At 36.0% G+C, this 12,008-nt stretch overlaps 2 protein-coding genes across 2 annotated transcripts in view; both read left to right on the top strand.

Annotated features, from left to right (window-relative positions):
- LOC123534117 (uncharacterized) overlaps positions 1-12,008 on the top strand; it is a 310,888-nt gene that overhangs the window by 280,542 nt on the left and 18,338 nt on the right. The window lies entirely within an intron of this gene.
- The window catches only part of LOC128550049 (uncharacterized), a 28,114-nt gene that overhangs the window by 4,484 nt on the left and 11,622 nt on the right, over positions 1-12,008 (top strand). Inside the window, exons 4-5 of the mRNA XM_053527980.1 lie at positions 6,394-6,557; positions 10,776-10,928. Of these exons, the coding sequence (XP_053383955.1) occupies positions 6,394-6,557; positions 10,776-10,928 (317 nt within the window). The remainder of the gene's footprint in view (positions 1-6,393; positions 6,558-10,775; positions 10,929-12,008) is intronic.

Genomic DNA, 12,008 nt, shown 5'->3' with positions numbered 1-12,008 from the left:
ACACTGACGAGATAAAGAAACGCCTCATTCAAACTCGGTATACAATTTTTCGTTAACCGTGATTCAAAATTAGAAAAGAACAATTCCATTCGCAAATTAAATGCTTTACAAGAATTTATGGTCAATAAGAAAACATTTCATTGTCGCATTATGCTTAAATCTTGAATTTTAATAGCCCGGTCGGAGAAATTGCATTAGAAAAATCAGTAGCGCGTGTGGCCACCTCTGCTAGCAACCACAGCAGCAAGGCGACGCCTCATAGAGCCGCACCAGTTGCGTAACAGATACCGTGGGATTCTGGCCCACTCCTGGTGCAGCGCTGCTACCAGTTCCCGGACGTTTGCTGCCTGGGGTTGACGTTGGCGTAACCGCCGTCCGAGATAATCCCACGCGTGTTCAATCGGATTGCAGTCCGGTGAACACGCCGGCCAAGGTAAAACATTAATGTTTCTAGCCTGTAGAAAGTCCCTGGTGACGCGTGCAACGTGAGGTCGCGCGTTGTCGTGCTGATAGACTAATCCTTGACGTTGACGGAATAAAGGGACAACTACATGACGTAATATCTGGTCGATGTAACGCCTGGCTGTGAGATTACCTTGGCAAACGACGAGTTGGGACTTAAACCTATGGTTGATTGCTGCCCACACCATTACTCCACCTCCACCGTAACGGTTGTGCTCCAAAACGCAATTGTTTGCGTAGCGTTCATGGCGTCGTCTATAGACACGGATACGTCCGTCGGCGTTTCACAAGTTGAAACGCGACTCGTCACTGAACACTACGTTCTGCCAACGCTGGCCGCGATGGTTGCGAGCCCAAATAAGACGTTGTTGACGGTGGCGTAACGTTAGAATTAGACCGCGGTAGGGCCTACGACAGGTAATTCCGCGTTCTCTGAGTCAATTTTTTACTGTATGTCGACTAATTGGACGTCCACGGTTACCTACAACTATACGTGACGTAGATTGCGCCGTCACAAATTGTCACGTAAATGACGTTGACGTATATAATTATCCTGTCGTATTGACGTTACACGCGGTCTACCTGAACGTGGTCTATCGATAGACGTTCCCGGGTCTCTAACACGTCGAATAAGACGCACAATTGTCGAACGAGAGACGTTAAAACGTCTAGCAACTTGTTCCTGCGTTCGCCAACATTCAAGCATAGCCAAAACCTGAGCCCTCTCTTCAGAATTCAGCCTCGGCATTACGAAAACTAATGTTTTTTCAGAGAATAGCTGAAAATATGGTTTTGTGTCGTATTACACATGTACATGTGCAAAAATCGTTCAATCAAACCACCTGGTTTACATGCACGGACTGCACGAGGAAATCATGACCAGGTACATGAAGTGAACAAATGGCTGAATGAAATCGCGCGAGTTTTTGTTCACTGTGTTTGTCGGTCAGAGTACATGTAGATTTACCACATTTCACAACAATTAAAACACGGTTGTGACGTAATCCTTTGTTAGTTTTATCCATTATATAGGTTATTGTACCGATACCGCTCTATACACACGATTATTTTACTATACCTGTCCATTATTAACCTGTAAGAGTCCATTCTTAAAATAATGGATACTTTAAGAATGGACAGGTACAGGTTAATAATGGACAGGTATAGTAACAACCTTGTACGTTGAGAGGTGTGAATACATCAGTCTTTGAAATTCGAAAGTTTCGAAATATATTAAAACTGCAACGTGTTTTTTTTCAGAATTTGTAGCTGCAATAAAAAAACCCTTATGTGGAACGTATGATATTAAACCCAATGTTTGTTTGTTTGTTTTAGGTTTAACGCCGTTTCTCAACAGTATTTTAGTCATGTAACGGCGGGCAGTTAACCTAACCAGTGTTCCTGGATTCTGTACCATGTGTTCATACGGCGGTGCACATGGAACCTTCAATGATGCACAAAGTGCAATTCCTTGAAAAGCGAATAAAATAATGGTTGGGCTCTAAACGAGAAAACCGTGGGCAGAGTTAAACTGGAAACCGCTCTACTTATTCTTTGAATAGTCCAGCTAAAACACCTGGTTAATTTTTTTTGTCATAACTGACATTCAGAAATGTGCAATTTCACATTTCTACTACAAAGACAAACAAACAAAAAAAAAACACACTAAACACGTCAAATTTCTTATCGTTTTACTGCATGTTTCGGTATTTCGGTATACAGGGAAATTTGGCCGCAATGATTTCAATTTAACAATACATTATTTTGTTTTTAATTTTCATAACTAGCAAACGTCTCATATAATACGTGTTATTGTCTTCTAATAAAATTGATAGAAAACAACGTAATTGCGAGATAAGAACGGTTGTTTTGTAATAATTATATAAAATACATATACATACATTTTAGAATGTCTTCACCTGGACCTGTCATCTATATAAAACTGCAAACTCAGCACGAACAAAGCGTGGAAAACTATTAATACATACATCATAAGGCCAAGCTAAATTTTACTTTTTGTAAAGATACTTCAAATCATATGTAAATATGACAAAATGTGATATGTTCGAAACTGTCCTAAAATCAGCACTGCATATCATTAGTGTTAAAAAAATCTTTTCATTGCAATAAATATTTCATGCAATCTTATTTAAACTCTATTTGACTTGGTATTTTTACTTAGCACAGAGACACAAATCAATGATTTGTCTTTGCCTCAAAGAGGACAATATTAGGGACATTATATAATATCACGACAATCTTGATTTATTCGAGAGGACCGTGTTTTAAGTCAGAGAAAAGCCTCAAACTATCCATTATGTGAAAGAATGGACAATCTCGGCGCGTTGCGCCTCGATTTGTCCATTCTTTCACATAATGGACAGTTTTCGGCTTTTCTCCTTTACTTAAAAGCGTTAGGAAAAAAATAACGCCAAATTTCAATGAGGCGTTTCTTTATCTTGTCAGTATATAAATGTAAATTTACGAAATAAGATAAAAAAAAACGTAATTGTTTTAATGGGTGTAGGGCAAGCGCAACTGTAAATAGAGCGAAATCTAAAACAGTGACCCTACCTTTTCTTTTAAGAAATTGATACCCATTGAAATTTTGTACGCTTTTGTACGTTTATTCAAATGTTTTCAAAAACACTATCTTGCATTTCTTTAAAGCAGCATGCCTCCAGATGTGGCTTAAAAATAATCTTTCTTTCAAATTGAAGTTTGAACATATTATGAACATTAGAATATGAATTTTTGTTTCTAACATATTTTAAAAGTTCCAAATCAAGAAAAAAAAAGATGACTGCGCCGGGAATCGAACCCCGGATCGACACGGCAATAAAGACATTTTCCCGTCGTCGAACCCAATAGCGCTTTAGCTGAAGTAGTGATAAATATAGATATTTTTAATCAGACAGTTTACCTGGAGTAAAAGCGTGACAAACGCTTTTCAATTTTCATCGTAAAAATATGTAAAAACAGCAAATTCTCAAGTTCTCTCCGTAGCATAAAGTTTGTCAGTAATTAAGTTTTAAAGCCTTCTTCAGAAGTATAGAATTTCTTTCAAGATATCGAATTTTTTTGTTGTTGTTGTCGAACGATCTGGAGGCATGCTGCTTTAAATATAGCCGTCTTTACACAAAAGTTTGAGTGAAACTCGACGCGTTTTGCATTAATAAATCGTTTGCCTCCGATGTAACTTGGAAACAAACTTAACGAATCATATATCATTGGAGAGATAATTTAAACACAAACTTAAAAATAGATTAATTTTGCCGCATTTTTGTTGCATATAAGATGCTACTTAGAAAACCTATCAAGTAGCTCTACTTCAGTTTGCGCTTTACTGAACAGAATGGACGCTAGTAGTCATGCTTGAAGATTTACAGTAGCAAAGTGGAGAATAACAAAACAACTGAAAAAATACCAGTCTGTCGGAAATATCATCGTCTTTAATGCGTAAAAAAATCGTAACAATCAGTTATCAGTTAGTAGATGGCGCATATTATCTTAACCATCAAATACCTTATAGGTATCTAGGTCTAACACGGTAGCCAGGTTCTTTCCCTACATGCTTATATATAGTACAGGTGTACATCAAGGTAGATAACTTTCAATTACATGACCGAAATAATGTTTGGAATGTGAAATACGAAGTAAGAATTACACAGTGCAGAATGTGAAGAAGTTAATTTGAAATGTAAAGTGTGAAAAATTAAGAATTAAAGTGTTGAATGTAAAAATGTAATGCTTTATTTGCTACCTAAATGTGAAGTGTGAACTGTGAAATGTGAAGAGTTTGGTCCCCACAGGTGTATTATGAAACTTTTGTAGTAATCTAAGGAAAGCTGATATGGTGCCTGTGTTCGCTACGGGTCAAGTTGTTTCATACTGTAATGTTACATTTTTTCGTGTTTCAGCAGGAAAACAGGCATCACATGTAGAAGAAATTGAAGATAGTATAAATGCTTAACCTCAATTTCTTAAGGCTGTAATACTTTCAGTTCACCTGTGCACAAGCTAATGTGATCACGCTGTGTCAGTTGTGCGTGCGCACATCTGTCCGTCCGTCGTCAACAATTTCAGTAAACTAATCTCCTCCAAAATCACGTAATGAATTTTGATGAAATTTGGCTCGGGTGTTTCATGGGTGGTCATGTTTAAACGGTTCTGCTTGGTTGTACATAGGGGCTTTCAGAGCTAAAGTAGAACAATCTTCAAACGACAGCTCCTCGTAAACCGCTGATTAGACTTTGAACTATTTCACACGAATGTTCCTTATATACCTTTCTGTGAGTTTTCAGATTATTCTGATTTGTCAAAAATATGGCCTGCAGTGGTCACTTTTACCTATATGTATATACAGGATTTTTTTTGATAAAAATATTGTGTGAAAATGCAGATCCGATTTTGAAATAATCTTACAAAAATGGTACTTATGTGTGATCTTCAATCAAGATTGTTCAAATTATTTTGATATTTATCATAAAACATGGCCACCAATGGGTAGTTCTCACTTTCCCTCTATATGCCCAATTTTTAAATATTTTTACCTAAATGTTTCTTGGATGACCTTGTACGAAAATTGTACAAATTATTCTCTTTCGTCAAAAGACGGGGTTGTGGTCACCTTTCCCTGTATGAATGTAGTGGGAAAATCTTTTTCGTTGGTAACTACTGGAAACATCTTCTTGTTTGATATTGTCATATCACATCATTCCTTCAACTTCTTACCAACCCCTCATTCCACCTCCACCTCCTTCAACGCGCACATACGTATTACCTGCCCATATTTATTAAGTAGAAGCTATATAGATTTTATGTCTATGGTGGCATATTTCTGCATACGATAACTAGATAAGTTTCGCGAAAATGTATCGAGTTTTCACGAAAAACAAAAAATGTTTCGCAAAAACATAAAAGCTTTTCACGAAAAGAACTGCAAATATTAAGTGGAAAAATTTGTGTTAGTGTCCACTTCTGCATAAGAAAACCAGATAGATTTCACAAAAATGGACCAAGCTTTCATGAAAAACGGTAAAGTTTTCGCAAAATTAAAACGTTATTTTCGCGAAAACATTTTATTTTCACGAAAACTTTACCGTTTTTCAAGAAAATTTGGTCCATTTTTGCGAAACTCGTCTGGTTTTCTTATGCAGAAAGTGGCACTAACGCAATTTTTTCCACTTAATATTTGCAGTTATTTTCGTGAAAAGCTTTTATGTTTTCGCGAAAACATTTCTGTTTTACGTGAAAACTCGATATATTTTCGCAAAACTTATCTGGTTATCGTATGCAGAAATATGCCACCATATATGTCAGAAAACACTGGCACTTTTTCAATATAATTTAATAATTATTTTGCTTGCATAACGATCTACCTAAAGAGTTAATGCAAGCACCGTAACTCAGGAAAAAGTAGCATTTCAATGACAAGTTTGCTTCTCTGTTTGGCAGCAATAAACTCGAATATGGCTCTGAGCTTGTAAACCAGATCATAGAGTACGCTTGAAAGATTATATGAATTTTTTACTGAGGTAAATTTTTAGTCATAGCTTCATTCTTCCTACGGTATTATTATTATCATTATACCACATTTATATAGCACTCTTTTCATGCAAATGCACACGTTTAAAAGTGCTTCACAGAAAAATTGCCAAAACACAAACAAACATTCCACATTAACAAAAATCATCAATGTAAAACGAATAGATGAAACAAGATAAACATACATACATACATACATATTTAAAAGCATTTAATGTCCCGAAGATGAAATACTTTCCTAGACCGTTTTATGAAGAAGAAAAAGCATCAAAGTATCGGTAAACGGCTTCCTTGCAATTAATTCGAGCTTTTGGCATGAAAAGTTTAATTGTTCTGATTCAAAAGCAAATTATTGGTGTGTATATTGATTCATTGTTCATTTAGCAACAAAATGTGGACGGCTCCTTGGAATGATGACTGGCGAAGTAACAGCGGCGCAAATAACAACGTCAAGTTACATTGATGGTTTCCATAGTAATCAGTCAAGACTAAATGAAAATGGACCAGGATGGTGTCCGAAAGTAGAGGATAGAAAACCTTTTATAAAGGTAGGGGATCACTTTTAAGATTTTATTTTGAAAACAATTATTACGCACATGAACACAAGAAAAACAGCTTTTAATGGGTATTTGATAATAGGAAAATTGACTTCACAGGTAAAGCATGATACAATGCGGCCTTTCTAATGCGAACACAGAACGAGTTCGCTGCAGAAAAGTAATTGCTCTGACGAGGTTAATAAAATGTGTCTGACGGAAAAGAAAATAACGTCCTTTATAGAGGGCTATTTATATCTTTTAAAGGGAGTAATATTACATGTAATATTAGCACATTTCTTTCTGTGAAAATGTCCATGTTATCTATATAGTTGTAAAATATTCTGGTACTCATGAGTTCACAAGAAAAAAGACAAAAAAGAAAAGGAAATTTAACAATAAAATCTGTAAAAGGATCCTTAAGAATCATAGAATGCAAGAAAGCAAAATAATAGCAGAATCGGTTAGACTGAGTCTGTCAAGATGTAATGGAAAGTGCAAAATCTTTCACGCCCCTTACCGCCGCCTTCAGTTGGGTACTCTTATGTAGACATTGAAGGGACTCCATGATCCCAAAAGACCGAAATTATAACCACGCTGAAACAGAAAAAAAGAGGAAAAATAAAAGAGATAATAATACTTTTATTTTTGAAGGTTACCAATTTAGGTACAATGTCAGAAAATTTAGATTATATACATTCACATTGTATTTCTAAATTTTTTGTTTTTACTAAAAGCATTGGTGGCAAGTATCAAGGGCGACCTTTTCTGCGCGAGTCTTCATGTTAGATTTTTACTACAATATATACATTTAAATAAATTACATACATCCATGTCTGCCCATCAAAAATATAGCTGTAGCAAATATACAAACACCATATTCATGACTTGCTCCTGTCGAATTGACTAACAGAAGATTCATTAAGTAATCATATATCAACTCCATGAAATACTTTCGGGACGGAACTAACACTATTTAGGTTTTAAGAGTATGTGGTTTAAATTGTAATGCCTTTGTTTAAAATGTGGCTGCCCCATTTTCCGTTATGAACATAAAATACATTCATTTCTTGTTAAATACTATTTCTGATAAGTATTTTCTTCAGCATTTGTCGAAGGTCTGCATATTGATGATACTTTAATGTTGAGTTGAATCTATAATTTGTTACCGCCTTTTATAGCTTTAATTAGAACAGTTCATATTTTAAAAATTTAATTAATGCTTTTCTAACTATGTAAGTATGCATATCATCTATTTAGAAAGATGTTTTATCCGTCTTTAAAATAGAAATTAAAAGCATAATGGAACTTTAAAGTTAGTGGTTCGAAAGTCAACTGTTCCGCTAAGGCTCCGCGTTAAGTTTAAAGTTTGAGTTTTCTTGCCTCAAATCATATATTGTAAGTCTGTAGTTGTTTAAAATAACATTTTCTCATGTAATCCGTTCATAGAAAATACTTTAAAATCGCTGCATATTTCACGCAATACGTACGTACTGAACAAGTGAATGTTTGGATTGATATATTCTTATATCTTATTGATATTATTTCTTTACTTTGATTTTACTAACGTTAATTACTTTCCTAATATAATCTCTTATTTTTTGGTTTAAGGCTTTTAAACTGCATATTAAAACGCGAGGTTTAATTTCAAATTAAAACCTGCATAATTTACTGTTTCTAATAAATTTGCTTAGTTTTATTATAGGGGTGGGGGTGGGGGCGGATAGAGGCATTCGACCAATCATTGATTGAAACTGGCCCCTTGCCTAGGAATATTTTTGAATTATTTAACTTATTGTTCAAGCCTTTATCTATATTTAGAAATTTGTATGCTGCATTATTATTTATTACATCAATAAATATTTTCCAGTAAACCCCACGCTTACAGTTGTTGTTTTTTTCTGATGTAGGGATAGATTTAATATTTTGCGATATTTAAGAAAAAAAAAACATTTCTGAATTTCAGCCGAAAAACCAACTTGTTTGCCTCTTAAGTTCTTTTCATTTTGGCTAAAAATGCTATTTATTGAGCAATATTTTAATATTCTTTGACAAATCAGTGTATGGTTTCATAGATGATATTGCATAGATGTATACCTTAGTTAATATCACAGAGACTTGAATTTGAAATTCAAAAGATAATGGGTAAGGGTAGATTTCTCGGAAGCACAGAACACCAAAAACACAGTCCCAGAGCCACACATTTGTATAGTAGGCCCACAACAAAAAGAAGTTGTCGTGGAAAAATATTTCAGACGGGTTGCTTCAAACATCCAACAAGTACATATTAATTTATGCTAAATATAGATGAAGGGGAGGGAAATGGTAAGGGGCAAAATGTGGTCGGGGGTGGGGGTAACCCGAAGGGGAAAGTTGAACAAGGACGAATATACAAAGAAATGCCATGTTCTTTAAAAACAGTCGCATTACAACGTAAACCACAATAGCTAAGACACTCATGTTCCAAAGATATACACACAACTACGATCAACTGAATAACATAGAAAAACGAACAAACAACACATAGAAAAACAGTAGGGCACCGTTATAGACTCACAAGCATACAAACGCACCCACACAAGTAGGAAAAAACAATCAAGTATCGTCTTAGGATTCGGCTGCCAAAACAAGGCGGGGAGGGGGGGGGGGCACGAAAACTTACTAGAAGTAAAGGGGGAGGGGATGAGGAGATGCAAAACGTAGCGTAAATAGAAGGGAAAGGAGAGGGCAATAGAAGGAGGAGAATCGCTTACAACAAACAAGAAAACATACGCAACAGAAAATACAAGGCAGACAAAACAACCAGTTGAAAATAGGGACACCGCCTTGGAACAGTCAGTAACCTATATAAAGGAAACTGGGGGTTTAAACGCGTTTAGGGCATACCAACCTCGCACTTATTTTCAATAAGTTAAACAAGACAATACTAATAAAATGCCAACAATAAACAATACTACATACGCAACACAAAAATACTACACAGACAATTAATGAATGCCAGTATCAAACATGACAACATACGCAACACAAAATACGAAACGGAGGGAAAACAAGTTGGAAATAGGGGCACCGCCTTGGAACGGTCAGTTACCTATATAAAGGTAACTGGGGGTTTAAACGTGTTAAGGGCAATGTAAATAAAATCCCCGCTGAGAAAAACAATGATTATATGGTTCGGGTAAGTTTATTTATTACATATATTTTTTCAAGCATTCATATCAATTAATTTAATTATTAATCAAACAGCGATTTCAAAGAACACAAAGTTGACATTACTTTTAAATGAACGGTATGGATACATTGAATATGGTAATACATATAAATACATTTCAACTTTAAATGATAAGACTTTTAAGGTCTCCAGTCTTCAAGTGCTTATTGAAGTAAAAAAGACATAAATTTGTATCTCTCTTGAGAAGGGAAAGGAATAATTTGCAAAAATCCAACTTCACTTAAAATACGCCGTTATTGATATTTCGGTCGCAAAACCGTAGCGTTTTAAAAAATTGTACGAATACACCATTTTTAGAATCCTTGTGGTCTCTGTAACTACGCGGCGCCCCCGTACAAACTTTAGAGTATGCATTTGTATGGTATCCGTACGTACATAGCAAACAAGTGCGGAGCTCGCCAGGGTTTGTACGGTGTCCGTTGGTACTGTGTTTTTATACCACATTGAATCACCAAGGAAGTCGTGCGGAGCCCGTAAGGAGATCGTAACGTCCTGCGAGCCCTGTGCGGACATCTCAGGTGTCTTTAATATCGTACGGACGTAGAACGTTGACCGTAATATTCCCCTTCGAAAGTCGTGCCACGCAGTTTTCCAAATCCGCACGGACATGATGCGATGCCCGCATGAGGTCTTCCGGGGCCGTGCGGTTCCCGTACGGGTCTCTTTCAAGCTGGCTGACTTCGAAAATCTCTACGAACTCGGGAGCTTGGTGAAATATTTTCACCGAGTACTCGAGTCCTCTACAAGATCAAAAACTTCGTACGACGGTCGTATGAGCCGCCTTACGAGTTTGCTTAAATTCGACTGAATACATACCGCTCGAAGTTCGTAGCGTTCCTGTGACTGGGATATAAACAGATTTTGAAGGCAAACGCTGTATTAATCTGCTAATCTCGACAATTAGCTTGTCGGCGGAGATACGCGAAACGAATCGTAAGAAATTTTAGAGGAACAAACTAGAGAAGTAGGATTTGATTTTCTTTCATTATTTACTCCAGGTTAATTTGTTGCTTCCCATGCTGGTCGAAGGTGTCATCATACAGGGATGGTTACAGAACGATGGAAATTTAAAGTTCATACGTAGCTTTAAAGTACTGTATGGCTTTAACTATGATAATATGGCCTATTACAATGACAGTTCTGGACCAAAGGTAGGTTAATTTGACTTTAGGAAGTTCGAGATAAGATGATAATGCAAACAACTCGTCTGCTTTGCGCTCGAAAATTATAGAATTGCATCAGTAAATTAAGCTTTGTCTTTAAGTATTGAAAGCTTCCATTCGCTATTGCGTTCTTTATCCTATCATAAGTAATAAGATGGCGTTGAATCACGTGTACAAAAATACGGGGCTTTTCCAGGAAAATTTGCAACTACATTGTTTGTGACGGAGTGTCATGCGCAAGAGCCAGATCCCTATGTCTAAGGTCAAAGTCACACGTACAGGCCAAAGATCAGATACAAGAATGACTATGTCCAGAGAATTTTCTTTTTCATGCATGGAGGGATATTGATGTTACTTGGCACAAATGTTATCAATCAAGGATGGATTTCATGCGCATGAACCAGGTCCCTAGTTTTAGAACTACTCCCCTTTGTTGTTATTTCAGATAGCTTATGTTGTTTCTTTTTTTATTACTGGACGTAGGAAAAAATCGATGCCACTTTTCTGTGGTACAGCATGCATGTTACACCCAATTATTTTAACCTGTCGTTCTCTTGTAAGGATTTTTGTGTGACCTTGCGTCTCTTTTTTTGTCACTATAAGTAGCTTATATTGTAACATTTTTATAACTGACCGTATAGAAAAACCAAAACAAGTTTTCTGTGGTACAACATAGATGCTTCTTTCAAATTTTAGGTTATTTTAAGTATCTCTACCTAATAAAGAGTTTTTCGGACTTAGGAAAAACAAGATATTTCTTGTGGACTTACTTCCCTAAGGTGCAACCATAAATAGCTTATTCTTGAAACTTTTAAACCTGGTTGTTAGAATTGGATATGTCACTGGTTGGGCTTATTGTCTACCAAACGAATATACAGAGTATGTTTTACTGTAAAATTTACACGACGGGCATATATTGTTACAGTCTAGCACTCTTGTTAATCTATATTGAAAGACGATTATATGCACTACGTCCATGAAAGTTCCTTATTAGTAACAACGATTTATACCTGTTAAGACAAGAAGTTTTATGCCAAAATATTGATTTGTCAATAAAAAAAAATTGTT

The sequence above is a fragment of the Mercenaria mercenaria genome, chromosome 17 (assembly GCF_021730395.1).
Source record: "Mercenaria mercenaria strain notata chromosome 17, MADL_Memer_1, whole genome shotgun sequence".
NCBI lineage: Eukaryota > Metazoa > Mollusca > Bivalvia > Venerida > Veneridae > Mercenaria > Mercenaria mercenaria.
The sequence above is the reverse complement of the archived record's forward strand: the minus strand, read 5'-3'. Positions and strand labels throughout refer to the sequence as shown.